Source organism: Electrona antarctica (genome assembly GCF_951216825.1).
Source record: "Electrona antarctica genome assembly, chromosome: 14".
Classification (NCBI taxonomy): Eukaryota; Metazoa; Chordata; class Actinopteri; order Myctophiformes; family Myctophidae; genus Electrona; species Electrona antarctica.
The window spans coordinates 30,837,923-30,854,277 of record NC_136795.1 but is presented as its reverse complement, the minus strand read 5'-3'; the positions used below and the strand labels follow the sequence as shown (position 1 = coordinate 30,854,277).

General features: G+C 43.6%; 1 protein-coding gene across 1 annotated transcript in view; it reads right to left on the bottom strand.

The window, feature by feature from the left end:
- LOC306937150 (uncharacterized protein) overlaps positions 1-3,837 on the bottom strand; it is a gene marked incomplete at its 3' end in the record, with an annotated part of 28,851 nt that extends 25,014 nt beyond the window's left edge. The window contains exon 1 of the mRNA XM_079520816.1: positions 3,529-3,837. Coding sequence (XP_079376942.1) covers positions 3,529-3,583 — 55 coding nt within the window. The 5' untranslated portion in view covers positions 3,584-3,837. The remainder of the gene's footprint in view (positions 1-3,528) is intronic.
- Between the last annotated feature and the right edge of the window lie 12,518 nt (positions 3,838-16,355).

Sequence of the window (16,355 nt, the reverse complement as noted above, 5' to 3'; positions counted from 1 at the left end):
GTGTATGTGTGTGTATGTGTGTGTGTGTGTGTGTGCGCCTGCGAATTCCCTCTGCCTCTTTACATCCAAAGGTTCCTTTGTCTCCCCCTATCTTTGAGAAGGAGGAGGTCCCATTAATAAAGTACAGTATGTGAGCTGAATTTTAATTGCTTATCTTAACCACTCAGTTATACACTTTGTTGAATGGGGCCCCCTAGTTGTCTGTACCTGTGTCAATAACGACCCCGCTTTTTCGCACCAAATCTCTTTGCATGCTTACAATATCCGATTTACAAGCTCTCAAGACTTCACGGCTGCTATTTTTGCCACATGCATGTTCGCCTATTTTCACCAAGTGATCGCCTATATTATCCCATGCCCACTGCCCAAGAGAATAGGGACAATATAGGGCAGTGGTTCCCAAAGTGGGGTCCGGGGGTCCACAGCTAAATGATAGTTTGGAACCAAATGGACCCTTGTGGGTCTGTAACTCTGAGAGTGTACAAATGTGTATATTGGAACCAAACAAATGGAACCAAATGGACCCTAACGGGTCCATTTGATTCCATTTGTACACTCTCAGAGTTAAATTAACATTGATTTTACAATATAAATCGGGGGTCCCAGAGATAGAAATGCCATTAAATGGGGGTCCGTAGAGTGTCAATTTGGGGGTCCTTGGCATGAAAAGGTTTGGGCACCACTGCTATAGAGTTCATGGGGTTAAGGATTATGTTGTGCGGTGCCATTCCCGGTAGGCAGAGAAGCCACGGCCTATTACCTGAAAGTTGAATCATTATAAATAAATCCAATTCGTCAATGCAGAAAGAGAGGGGAGGTGGGGGTATGTGGGGGGGGGGGGGGGGGGGCAATTCCTTCTACTCAGTTTCCCATGACATACGGGAAGACAAGGGGCTTTGCAACCTGTGCAACTCTAAATTTGGATGATCCGTTTTCACGAGGATTATTTTAAGGCATCATTCATACTTTTATGAGAACAGCGGAGAGAGACAGGAAGGAGTGGGATGTGAGAGGAGATAAATGTGGCACCGGTTTATATTCACATCCGTGATGTTGTCATTTCAAGGTCTGTGCCAACGTGCACGATGGTAGTCCTCTGCAAACTGTCTTAACCACTTCAGCCCAATTTAATACTTTGTCGTACAACTGTGTCGTACAGTTGGGTGCCACCGATATTGTCCCTTATCATTTGACCCATTTAGGCCTGACCTCAAAATTAAAAAAAATCCTTCTAAATCCTCCAGTTTTCTGGAATAAATATTTTCACGATTTTTCAAAAATAGCAGACCTACAAGCTTGTAGCGCGCCACTCGGTGGCGCGCTATGAGCTTGTAGATCTGCTATTTTTCAATAGCTAAATTATAACATAATGTTTAAAACACCAAAAGGGGTTTTGCGCAGATCACGCAAACCTCAGCAAAAAGAAAAGAACAATATCGATGGCCTCCAACGTAGGGTTGGGATCCGAGTCGGTTCCTTCACATTTGGAACCGTTTCTGGAACCGTTTTTATCACACTGTCAGAGCTGGTTATGTGGACTTCATGTCTGCTATGCAATTACTATACCAGTGGTTCTTAAACTATTTTACTTCAAGGACCTACCATAACTCACTGAGAGTGTACAAATGTAACCAAATGGACCCAGTTGGTAAGGGTCCATTTGGTTCCATTTGTACTCTCTCAGAACAGTCCTGTAAGGTTTCATTTGGAACCCCCTATAAGAACTGAGGGGATTGTTAATGAACCGGAATGGTTATAATCCTAACGGATCGCAACCCTAGTCGCATGTCAGGCTACATGTAATATTTCAATAATAATGATATGCCCAAAATAGGGATGCCAGTGGCTTGAAAGTGGTGAAGATGTCCTCTACCTCATTTTTTTCCTTCTTCTTCTTTTGTCAGAATTAACAAGGGATCCTTATCCGTTGTTTCCTAACCAGGGAGGCCAATTGGAATGCGGGGACCCGTGTCACTGGACCTTCACAATGTATTAAACAATATAATCTTCCCCTGGCATCGCTGTGGTCCCATGCCAGTCCAGGGCCAGGGTCCTTGGAATCATGCCAACCTGCCAGGCGATCTGCCACAACAAGTAACTATAACCTTAGCTTGAAGCTATGTTATGGATAGAAGATGTCAATGTTTTGGAGCTATTGCTGGCGGGGCGGATCTGGTGGCAACGAGATATTTCCATCAAACAACCATATGCCCCAGTCCTTCAGGGTAGACTTTGAAGAGCCAGGCTGTAAAGAATGGCTGCTGCTTGGGGGCCTGTGTGTGTGTGTGTGTGTGTGTGTGTGTGTGTGTGTGTGTGTGTGTGTGTGTGTGTGTGTGTGTGTGTGTGTGTGTGTGTGTGTTGCTGCAGTCAACAGCTTCTTTCATCTCCCTACAGCTGGGCAGCTGCCAGCAGCACACAATAAAGAAGCATGGATCGCCCTGCAGTGGCATGTGGCTGCAGTAACAATCATAACAATAATATTTCTCCACAAAGTGACAATATCTAAATAGTACATGTATATTCCCAACCTGTGGGCCGGGGCCCACTGGTGGGCCGTCAGGATTAGTGCAAGTGGGTCCCCAAATAACTGGCAAGACATATACGATTTTAATTAGGCCTAATGATAATATAGCATTAATTTATTACATTTATTTTAAATTGTGATATGCCTACCAATGAATATGAATGTATTGATCCGAGCCAGAAAACGTTCGCTCAATTGATCATCAAAAATGCTCTGAAATAGTATCTTAAAAAAACCAACATATCCAATGTTTAATTCACTATACATCACGAGATATAAGGCACTATATAGCCTAGCCTAGCATGATTCATGAAATCTCTGTGTGATTAGAATCCAGATGCTCTATCAGACCTCAGAGTTATGGAGAACAAAAGAGGGTGGCGTGAAGAACAAGACAAAACCATGCATTTAAATAAACTATGAGCACACAACACAACACAGGTAGGTAGGCCTACAACAAACAAAGGTTCTTGTTGGATAAACAACATGAAAGCTATACCATCTATAGCCCCAACACAGGGACAGATTCCAATCCATGACCATGCGATTACCATCGATCGCACTGTTGATAAAGAGACTGCAGCACTTGAGATCAGAGACAGTGTGAGTGCGTGCATTCATGGGCTACTATAGCCTACTACATCACACGCACGCAGCGTGGACACACACACACACACACACACACACAGTCACACACACACACACACACACACACACACTAACTAAAAATGTACACTACACGCACGCCCTCATGGAGGTCGGGGCATTCAACAAAAAAGCAGTGTGCGCAAACTGCGCATTGGCATTAGCAAGCCGTTTAATATTCCAATGTAATGTTAAATCAATGCTAAATAACGCACGCACGAGTGACAAACAGTTATCCAGCCTGAACTAGTAAAGGGCGCAGGGCGATATGTTTTCCACTTAAACCGCTTCCCTCCTTCCTTTCTTTGTAAATTAGCTGCAATTTAGGCCAGTGAAACAGACAGTCTTATGTTACATACCTTCAAAGTCTGACAGAATGCCCTCCAGGTGGTCGTTGACTGAAAACTCCGACATCCTGCCTGTGCCTCGCAGTGCGCGGTGCGGTGGTCTCCGTGTGGCTGGCAAAGCTCAGAGACTGAGAGTGTGCACAGAAAAAGTTCAAAAAGCAAAACTTTTTGGTCACTATTTAGGATGGAAGTAGCGTTGCATAACACAAACACATCGAACTTCTTTGGACAACAAAAGACCAACTCGGGGCAACCGAAACAAAAAGTTGCATTCGCCGTGGTGGTCGCCTCCACACATCCGAGTGCGCACTGCTCGCTGGCTTGGTGCGTTCTGCTCTCTGACTGCCTCCCTCAGTCAGTCAGTCATTCCTGCAGTCACTACTATGGGACAGAGTACAGACAGCGGGTCTGTGGACATGCGCCTCCCCGCGAATAAAGCCCAGCCCCCCAAACTCACCCCCACCAAACACACACACACACACACACACACACACACACACATACACACACACTGCCTGGAAGTTGGGAGTAGAGAGACAGAGAGAGGCTGGAGGGACTCAGAGGGTACCTTGTAGGCAGCCCTGCAGTGCAGACAGACAACACCTGGAATTCTCAGTAAAATTCTCTCTCTCTCTCTCTCTCTCTCTCTCTCTCTCTCTCTATTAAGGCCATCATGGACCAAATTGAGGTTACAAATGGGGTTACAAAGTCCCATTTGGGACCATTTTTTTGTAACCTCGACCTGTAAGGTTCAGTTTGATTCCTATATAACTATCAATCATTTAAGATGGGGACCCCCTGGAACTCCCTCCCCCTGGAACTCCCTCTGGCGGTACGGGTCCCCAGACCCTACTTTGATAACCACTGCCATAACCCCTTCCAACCAAACTTCCACAATTCTCTGTAATCTTAATCTCTACCCCTTCATTTCTCACTTTAAAGGTCCGATGACACGCCCTGAAAATATCATAGGAGCTTTAAAAGAAAATAACAGTTTGTAAAAACATGATTTAATACCAATGCCTGGACAGTAAAGTCAGTATAGCAGCGAGAAATCAACTTGTTGATGAATGAATGGAAACTTGTAAAAGTGCCAAATCAAAATCACCAACCATTACAACCACAAATACTTATAATCTTTGTCAAATTGAAGCCCATAAACTCCCTGGAAAGGTGTGCGCGCAGCCTCGCACACACACCAACACACAGAAAGCACGCACAGCGTCTGACAGACCATGCAAAGCCTCAGTGACATTAATCCTCTTCTCTTCAGAGCCACAGGTTTAATGAGGGCCCTCCAACCTCAGGTTAGTGTGTTTGTGTGTATTTGCGTTTTTGTGGGGAGAGAACTAAAGGAATTTGGTGGGTGTATCATTAGGAAGACATGAGGAGGGGGTTGCAAAGTCCATAGGGCAGTGCAGTGGGTTCTCAAACCGGTGTCTGGGGAAACAGCCAGGTGTCATTGAGGAGTGTGCAAGAGGGTCCCGGACAAAATGAGGGATGGTTTAATGCGCTGGTTCCCAAACGTTTTAGCTTGAGAGAGCTAGAGCTAGACCCAAGCTAGTGAAAATAGCAGATCTACAAGCTCACAACACGTCGCATCGCCACGAGTTCAAGGAGATCTGTTGCATTCCTAATTCGATGACCGGGTGGCTGGCTGGTCAGTAGAAGACTGAATTGAGTCCGCTGGTAATCAAATTATTGGCTCAGGAATGTGACCAAGAAAAAATCTCCATGAATTCAAGGCTTCATGCAGGTGTAATTGATAGAAAATATTTTTTTTTTTGGGTGAACTACTGCTTTAACAGTTTTTCTGTGTTACATCTAACACAGAATAGGGGTTAATACATAATTAACTAGGGGTTAATACATAATTAACTTGTGGGTGCTTGACTCGAACATGTTTGAGAACCACTGTCCACTGCCATATAAAGCATAGTGTATAAGTGTGTCAGTCAGTAAATATACATACATCTACATGTATGTTGTGTGCGTATGCATGTACGTGCATGAAGGAGACGGGATTGTGGGAATGCAACCCCCTCACACAGGGCCCTTAATTGGCCAGTGTTTCCTCTGATATGCTTGATAGCTGCAGACAGTGTGTGGGTGTGTGCATGCATGTGCGCATGGTACGCACATGCTCTGTCTGCAGCTTATTAGCATGTGTGCATTTCGTTTGAACAGCAGTTGATAGTTTTTACGAATACATATCATAATAGACAAACATGGGGTGAAAATAGATCTACAAGCCTACAATGTATCTCAACAACACAACACATTGTGGGCTTGTAGATCTGCTGTTTTCGCTACAGACGTACAACAAACTATATCTAGGTTGTTAGTAATTGGACATTAGTCCAATTACAATTTAGGCATTTAGCAGCCACTCTTAATCCAGCACGCCTTATAATATATAAGAAATCACACCCGTGTGAACTGAGTGGTGCAACTACACATTTATTGTTATAGTTACTGTACATTAGAACCAGGAAAGGTATTTCTATGTAATTCAGGGTCTTTTGATTTTTCCATATCGTCTTCTAAAGTGAAATATCTCCAATCTGATCTTTTGCCACTATGCCTAACATCTGTTGAGGAATAATTATAAAGATTGATTATATAGAGATTGATTCACTCTGACGTGATATCTGTGATGTCAGTGACGTCACATACTAACCATAGCAACCATGCTCGTTTTTTTGGTTGCTAACCATAGCAACCATGCTCGTTTGTTTGGTACGAACAAACACAGGTACAAAGCCAGTTGTTGGAGTGGTTTGCACCACTCAAAAAATTAAAAATCTATACATTAAAAGTTTTAAAACTATACAAACTATAGGATGCCAGGTCAGCCAAATGAACCTGGCCTCTGTCTACATAACATGCTAACTAAACATTTTAACCTTTGCATAAGCCTGCAAGGTCGTTGAGGCTAAGGAAGTACTACGGTCTAATGTCCATGCACTAATTCAACGCATGCATCGTGTACCAATGTAATTGATACAAAACAGACTGCTTCACAGAACACTTTGTATGAGGATTAGTGTAAACACTGCAGTGGCTTAAGTTTGGCAGGCGACTCGCATTAAGCAACTTGCCATTGTCCTGGCTCAAGAACCTCAAACCCTCAATCCACTCAACTTGCCATTGTCCTCCTGGCTCAAGAACCTCAAACCCTCAATCCACTCAACTAGCACCTCATAACCATGAGATCCAATTCCAAAGCATTCTGACTTAACAAGCATAAATATTGGGTTTCATGCACTTTTCATCAATGGGAAAACTCAATGGGGAACACGCTTAACCCGATTAAGACCTGAAGCCGATTCTACAAATTGATTGATTGAAATATTTATTAACAGTTTGCAGAATTACAGTACATTTCAAGCACAAACTCAATACAAAGACTGTTAAAACACTTTAATTGCCCGGGGTTATTTAATCCATTACATTATAGCGCCCATTCGATTTATAAACACAGACCCCTTTTCCAGACGGACCGGCGGAAGTTGTTGATGTGTGTGTAGCAGCTAACAATAGCCACACCACTCTAGAGTCGATCGACAACAACGGGAGACAATAATACATCTATCGAGACTAGCGACTGGACCGCGGAGCGCCGTCTAACACAGGATCTTTTTTCATAAAAAGACGGGATGATTTAGATTGCGAGTTATGAACGTTTTAAGATTTTCGTTTTCATCAGCTAAACAGAGGAGGGAGTTTTTCGATGACGTCTCACTCTTGCGCGTCACCGAGGATTGCCCAGGAGGCGCGCCTGGGCTATAGAGCCATGCGATCCGTTCTCATATCAATAATCTTCGTCTTTTGGACAATACTTCGTCCTGGGCGTCGGGCGTTACTAATAGAAAGGACAAAGTACTTCGTCCTGGGCGATGGGAGTGTTAACTGTGAGTGGACGACCGAATTAAGCATTACACTTGTTTACAAGAGGGTCCACCTTGTTCAATTCATCAAAACATTTAGAGACGTACAAATAGACACTTCTATGTACCGGATACCCCAGATTTTACGGGGGCCAGTTTCGAATTGCAGCCGTCCGTAGGTGCCCCTTGAGAGCGGTTTTGAAGGAGTCAAGGGATTTGCATGTCTTAATGACTGTTGGTAGGGCGTTCCACATTTTGGTGGCATAGGAGCGAAAATAATTTAGTCCCTTGTTTGTGCCGAATCTGGGTTGTACATGGTTCGTTGCACTGGTGTATCGAATCTTGTGTATCAAATGCCTTCTAAAGCTGTGGTTCTCAAACTTCTCCATGCATTTGGCCGCGGAACCACCCATCTGAAAATATGTTGTGCCAGGGACCCCCAGAAGAAGAGAAGATTTGTGTTTTAATAGCACTGTGGTGTGGGCATTTTTGAAGCTGCCGAAATGTTTTTAACCAACAACCACAACTTTCTGCAATTTCATCTCAGTGCCTTGGGTGGGGGATCCCACAGGGCGCTGTGCTCGGCCCTGCACACACAGCTCCTTTCTTAGCCCCAAATTTGAAAAGGTTCCAATTGAAGTGGTGAAGAGTATATGAGTTCAGTTGACACTAAGTCAACTTAGTGGGGCGACTGTGGCTCAGGGGGTAGAGCAGGTCGTCCAATGATCCGTGGGTCGGCGGTTTGAATCCCGGCTCCTCCTGTCTACATGTCGAAGTGTCCTTGGGCAAGACACTGAACCCCAAATTGCTCTCGATGTGCTGGCTGGTACCTTGCATGGCTTCCGTCGCCATCGGCGTATGAATGTGTGTGAATGGGTGAATGTAATGCACAATCTATGTAAAGCGCCTTGGATAAAGGCGCTATATAAATGCACCATTTACCATTTACTAAGTGGTTTTTCCATGCAATGTACCAAATTATATTGGCTCAGTGGACAGACAGGTTTAATGCAATGTTGCCATGTCCGCTTGTTATAAGCGACTTTGGGCTTTCATTGTTTTTCTGTAAAAGTAGCGTGCAAATGGACAAATCCATGGAGCGGTGCCCTGTAGGCCAGGTGTAGGCAATCAATGCTGAAGTGTCAAGCGGCACTTAATGTGACATCTCAGCTATGCCTGCGACCAAAGCACCCCTCTGTGGATTCGTCTATATTGGTACATTTGGTAGGTCTAGGTCACGTTTTTTGGGGGGGATTTTTTCTAGTCTAGTCTGTAGTTGCTTATTTGGGCGTGTTTCCTAATCCTAAACTTCTCAAACATTTTCATGTCAAGGACCTGAAAATATCCGATCTATAAGCTCTCAACACACTGCATCACGACACATTGTGCACATGTAGATCAGCTATTTTCAAATAGCCAATGTAGCTAGTAGCAGCTCATGTGGCCTATAGTCTTTCTTTTGGGCTTGTTTTCGTAGAACTGGCTGCTTATTTTCTCTCACAATTTGACAACACTGATTTAATGCTTTCCACCGCCATGCCAGCTTCGTTGCATGATACAATAAGATGCCATTAGCCCAACTAAGCAGGCCCTGCTAAGATAAATACATTATTATTAATCTGTCAACATGCTGCACTTTCAACCGCGTCAGAACTGAAACGGTCCTTTTTTTCTTTTGTATTGTGATTCCAAGCACTGAGCAGACCTTTCAGGAGCCTTTTAAGTTCATTCATATGAGGGAAGTTGGGAACTCAGGGAAGTGTCAGCACCTATTTAAAGCGCCTAAATTGCCTCTTGTCTTAGCTATTGCACTGGCACGTCACTCTTATCTGTAACACTGTGGTCCCAAACAAGATGTCTCTAGAAGTACTGCATGGCTGGATTGTCATGGAATTTAACACACACACCTTCAAGGCAAGCTCCATCCTCGATACTTACTTACTGATTTTGGTGACCATGGCCCGTCCTCTAGCGCCACCCTTAGGCCAAAACGGGTCATTGTTTTCCCTATTTTACCCAGATGCACACTAGAGCACCTATTCTGTGCATGTCATATAAGCAAACATTCAGTGAATATACGTGAACATTCAGCAAAAATAGCGAAATAAAACCTCCTCAGTCTGTGTCGGCACGTCCCCAATCAGCAGCAGATCAGGATTAAAGGGATAGTTCACCCCCAAAATGACTTTTTGTCATGCCCTGAGCAATCAGGCAGGCTCTGTTATCTCAATGGTAGAAAAAATCTCAGCACTTTCAAACTCCCGGCCCTGATATAAATTCTAAACATCAATGGTCATATCGTTGCTGTTGGGCAGAAACCTCTTATCTCCTTATTTTAACCTTTGGTGGGTTTTTTTGTAAATGAATGTCCTACTTGATCATACTACTGGCTGCACCTGGTGAGCAGGAGTGGACCTGGTGAGACGTAGGAGGGGCCCGGACAGGAGTCAACCCACAGAGCCTAGTCCTTCCACGTGCCAGACCTCCCAGTCCCGGCAGAGTAGTTCGGGAGTGGCGGACTGTGTGACCCTGTCTTTCCCTAATGTGACCGTGATGATCGTGGGTAGCTACTGGGACATAAGTCGGGACTTGCTCCCCCCGGGCTGGGTCACCTGAGTGAGGGTATGATGTTGCGAGACCCGAAACCCTGATGACCTTGGGATACATCACTAAGGATACGTCCCAGGTGCATCCATGCGATGTTTTTTCATTCAGCGTCACACAAAAGGATAACAATTAGCAGATCTGCAAGCTTCACACCGCGTTTCAAGCTTGTAGATCTATTATTTTTGTTATTTTTTAATCTGAATTTTGAAAAGTAAGAGGTTTGGTTTTGGACATATGACAGAGGCGATATGATATACCTCACAGTCGTGAAACGCATCCTCTTCCTCCACGAACAAACACCAGTGTGCAGCTGCAGCAGCTTGCATGGCTTTGCATGGTCATCGTTCGTCAGTTGCTCTCAAGAAACTTGATGAAACACGGGGTAAAAGAGAAAAGGGATTGGAAAACAAGGATTAGCACTGATCCAACCCACCCAAGAAAACGACCTGCTCCATGAACCCAATACCAGTCCATCAAGACTAACACCACCTCTGTACATTAACACACAACGTAAACTGTGTGTACATTAACTGTGTAGAATGCATATCCATCCATCAGATTTCTATACACAGCTAACCATTTATTTACTCTGTAAAATAACCTGTCTTAGATCGATAACAAGCAGTTTGCTGGTTGTTCCATAAAAGTAGCTGTCAGGCAGAAACTTCTTATCACCATTATTATAACTTTTTGGTTTTATTTAAATTCCCTACTTTTTTGATTATACTACAGCGTCACACAAAAGCATCAAAATACAAGCTTGAAACATGGCACGTAGCAACGCATTTTGAGCTTGTAGAGATCTTGAAGACTATAGATCTCTACAAGCTCAAAACGCGCTGCTATGAGCTAAGAGCTTGTAGATCTGAGCTAAGTGAGCTTGTAGATCTGCTACTCTTTAAACTAAAGACATGAGGTTTCCACGCGACAGAGACAATTCATCTAATTTGTCGTCTTTTCTGTAGATTTTATTAGAAATTCAACACTATTTTAAAAAATGAGAAAAAAACAATAATGGCGTAGAACAGGTTCTGGCATCAGAATCTCTCTAATTGAGTTACATTGTATTACAACATTTTAAAGTATCTGATCAATTTATTTGGCCATTTCTCACATACAATATACACATTTACTGTAAAGAAGCCACAAACGTTAATTTAGGAACAATTTGTAATAAATGTATACATTTTTATTTCTGGCAGAGAGAAAACATCTTTAACCACATGAACCCCGGAGGCCCTATAGGATGAACATAGATCTACAACGTCACAACGTGCTTGGCTAAGCGATTTGTTGTGGATGTAAAAACAAACAAAACAATAGTGGGTTTAAGTGGTTAACTGGGGACCCCCTGGAACCAATTCAAGGACCCCTGGGGGGGGGGTCCCTAGACCCCACTTTGAGAAGCTCTGGTTTAAGTGGCTAATCCTGGGAGGTCATCGACTGGGCTCTGCCAACAGCTTTGCTCCCAGGGAAGCCCCTAAAGGAGCTCCAACAAAGGAAGATCTTTAATTTGATTTAAGGACATCCTGTGCAAAGCCAGTGTATATCTCAAATGATCAAACTGCAATTGACCCCAGGGCCGCGCAGCGTGCATTAAGGGCTAATAGCACTTTAATGATATCACATTGTGAACTTTCCGCTGGCTGAGAGAGTTCTCCAAACAACCACAGTACAGTACGAGACTGTATACGGCTGACTTCACTTCCCACACCACCAGTAATCCCCCAGTAAACTCTCTCTCCGACCACAAGCCTACACATCCCTGGTGGAACGTAAGGTACTTATACTCATGTACTGTACTTCAAAATGAAATGTCTCAACTCCTTAATGCTGTACTAGAGCACAATGTTGAGGTAGCCTGGTGTTGCCAGACTAATCACTATTACCTCTGGCAGATTTGTCTAATTTTGACCTTACTTGAGAGACCTACAAGGACAAGCTGAATCATAACAAGACAGGCTGTACCAAAACAATAGCCATCAGGCCTAAATTCTTCCTCATACACTTATTACCACTACAATTACCTGAAAACTTTAGTTACAAGTTACTTTGTAAATTTAGATTGTCATTACGAAACATAAGAAAAATAGCAGATCTACAAGCTCTATTTTTGAACATTTTTGAAACATCTTGAAAGTGTGAGAACTACTTATTTAGAAAGGCATTTGTAGAATCGGCCTGCAGGTCTTAATGGGTTAACAGAGTATTTTTTTATATTGTAATATTGCTGCATTTACTCAAGTAAAAATAATAAACTCTCTCAGACCACAAGCGGGCCTTGAATGTGGATGTGTGTGGTTCAGGGTAGACGGAGGTCATATAGTGAAGTGGCCACTCAGAGCACGTCTCTGTGTGTGTTCACTAAAGGAAAACAAAACGTATCCCCCTCGTAAATGATGAAACGCTTCATTACTTTCACTTACTTAACCTTAACCCATTTAAGGCTGATTCTCCAAATGCCTTCCAAATCAGTAGATGTTGGTGCCAAGGACCCCCCAAAATGATATGCATTCATTTGGCCGCAGACCCCCCATCTGAAAATGTTTTGTCAGCTAGGGACCCACCAAGAGAAGATTTGTTTAAAAAAATGCAAACTGATTGAACATTGCAAAATAAAATTATTATCATTATTTTCAATAATAGCAGATTTTCTTTAAATTTTTAACATTTATTTGGGAGGGACGTAAAGCACATTGATGAACACCACACATACAATGCAATGTAAATATGCCATATATACTGTATAGCATGAATGTTCATTTCCATTCGTATAGTTCCCATGCATAAAAAAGCATATGGTGTGAATTGGTGTGGTGTGAATTCACTGTACTCAATGTGCTATCAACTAGAAAACACTTATTTACTTCTTTGCCATGTGTAGTGTCCAAATGTTTAATTCTCATATTTATAGCTATTTACTAGCAGTAATGCTGTTAAAAGCATATTTATTAGTAAAATATGTATGAACTAATGATTGCTGGCTGTGTGACATTGGTTAACTAAGGGCCTGCCCCCTGTGTACTTAAGCCTTACTGTGTTGCCCCCTCGGGCTATGACCTGACGAAGATGTAACTTACACATCGAAACGTTGTCACTTTTTACTTGCACCCTGCTATAATAAACTAAGGGCCTAAATCGTCTGAGCTGCTCCAGTGCCTTCTTGTTCGCATGTTATCCATCCTGCTCCTGAGATGCACCAGACTGGCCTGCTATAGGCTAGAGGCGCGGCTGGAACTCCCTTCTACATATTTATTAGTGTTATCTAATACCTTAACAGTTTCTACAATGTATAAATGTCATGCATGTTAGGTTCGCTCTGTATGTGCCAAAGTGGTATAGTTAAGGTTGGGTTTAAATAGATGAATCTTGGAGTCAATCCAAATTCTGGGGAGAACATCCAGCTAAAATAGTATAGCTTACAATGCCATGTTGCAGTAGATCAGATCTATTTTCGCAGAAAAAGTTTGGTGTAGAGGGAAAAAAGGAGGGAGGCTCTAGTCAATAACGTATTTAAATGTTTACGGTAGTAAAAGGACAGTACATGTAAGTGGAAAGTTGTAACAGAGGCAATGGTTATGATCACATTCACAGCATCATGGTACAGTGTTCATATACCAACAAGCATCTGTATGTGGGGCTACCAAGAGTGAGTGAGAACTTAGAAGACAGCAGCCAGGAGAATGAGGCTGGCCAGTCTCTCACAGAGACAGGGAGCTCCCAGCCAGCAAGCCTGTGCTACGGATGGGAGCAAAGTCAGCCAACACACGGACATCGATCACAAGGACGTCCCACACCTACTTGGACGTCCTAAAGAAAGACACGGGGGCGGAAAGTATACTGGCTAGCTGGCCAGATGTATGGAGGATCCAGATGACTCACTGGAGACACCGCTGGCTGGAGATCTCGTCCAAGGGAGAGAGAGAGAGAAAAAAGAATCACACAGGGAGTCGAGATGTCATTTATCTCTGCGGCGGTATATCTTAGACTCATGTACAGTATATTGCTTTTCCAGAGTCTTCCTTTATTCATCTTGTTTAGATTTTTGCTCACATGTACTTTATGGCTGATCCGTGTCCACTGCAGAATTCCCAACACAATACAAGCCCAACAAGTGCTAAAATTGTTTTTTGAAGATCCGACTGCAGCGTAAGCAAAAGCCAGTAAGCAAAAGCGAGGATTAACGGGACACTGATCTTACCAATAAATGAATTACAAAAAACAAAACAAAAGCATGGCCCTCTATTGAAGTCCAGCAGTGTCCATTTCCAGATGTTAGATCATTTTAAACATAATAAGACACTGTGCAGATAGTAGTACTGGATACATATTAGATGCGCAAGCGCACGCACACGCACACACACACACACACACACACACACACACACACACACACACACACACACACACACACACACACGCCTATACATTCATGCAAACATGTTACATGTGGAAATACTGTATATGTGCACTCAGGCAAGCATGAGCGTGAGCGTGCACATTGCCCACATACAACTGTACAGTGCACAGTTGAGTGTTCAGGAGGACTGTATGTATGTTGTTCAGTAGAGCTGAAAGAAAGGCGAGGCAGCGTTTTGGGAGCAGCTCGACTAGGGAGGCTCCTGTTTTTATTGGGCCCCGGGGCTAGGAGAGCCCACGGGGCCACAGGGCCTGCTCTTTAACGATGTTACAAATCAATCAATAACGCAGTCTGTAAAATTTGTCATCTTCTGTTTATGTGAATGGATTCTCTCGGGAAAAATGTGCTGTAAATGCCCGTTCACGTTTATTGGCCAACATTGGAGCTGATAATCTCCCTCTCTCTCTCTCTCTCTCTCTCTCTCTCTCTCTCTCTCTCTGTGTCTCTCTCTGTGTCTCTCTCTAATTGCTTTATACTTAATTTTCTTTTAAATAATAGTGGAAATAGCAGATGTCGCATTGTGATGTGTTTTGAGCTTGTAGATCTGCTATATCCACACACACACACACACACACACACACACACACACACACACACACACACACACACACACACACACACACACACACACACACACACACACACACACACACACACACACACACACACACACACGCAAATAGGTGAACTCTTTTCGAGGACTCCTTTTCCCAGGGGGTAATAATAATTAGGTCCATCGACCAGGTTATACCTCAGGCTAGCTGGACAATGGGTGACCCCTGACCTTTGGCCTCTACCTGCCTATCAACGGGGTGGCGTCAGTCCAGAGAGAGTGTCACTGCCTGGAGACAAAGTCCAGGCACCTGAGAGAGAGAGACAGCCATGCACAGAGCATGATGTGGACAGCAAAACATTAGCCCAATGCACGCGTGACGCACGCAAACGCACACAACAGTGTTGATTTCGTCAACTGAAAATAGCAGAACTCAGTTACTAGAGCTCAGACGTCTATTTAAAATTACCTGACAAAAAAACCTGCAGTAGTCCTGGTCTCTAAACAGCCTCCCCCTGGCCAGCCAGAAAACTCTCCACCTACTGATCTAGAACTATAGGGCAACCAAGTTGGGGACTGTATAGATCCGAAGTCTCGTTAGTCCGAACATGCATTAAGGTTGGCGAACATGCATTAAGGTTGGAAGGTTGGCAAACATGCATTAATGTTGGCGAACATGCATTAATGTTGGCGAACATGTATTAAGGTTGGCGAACATGCATTAAGGTTGGCGAACATGCATTAAGCTTGGTGAACATGCACTTGTGATGGGAGCTGATGTTGAAATCCACCTCAGCAATTCATCTCCCAGGGGTCTAGATCTACATTGTAAAGGGTACAGACACCCTTGTTGCGTGGCTGATACTGATAATAAGCCCCTCCGACCTACTTATGTGCATTCTTATCTTCACTAATGATGGTACAGTGATAACGGAGGGTTGCTTTTCAGTTTGAACAAAGCCCACCTCTGGCCATTGTGGCCCTTCTGTTTGGATGGCTGGGTGTCCATTTCACCTCCACCTGTACATAGAAACCACTCAGGTTTGTGTGTGTGTGTGTGTGTGTGTGTGTGTGTGTGTGTGTGTGTGTGTGTGTGTGTGTGTGTGTGTGTGTGTGTGTGTGTGTGTGTGTGTGTGATTCTCTGTGCTCAGTGAATCAAATCCAGCATATTATCGTTTAGCGCCTCTGCATCGCTTGATAGTAGATCGGAGATGATAGATGACAATAGGATGGATGTTTCTACACTATAGCATTCATCACACGCTGACATGAATTAGATCTACAAGCTCACAATGCGCCACGACCGCAATGTGTTGTGAGCTTGTAGATATTCTCCTTTGCACAGCAAACCTCACGAAAAAGGCTTTTT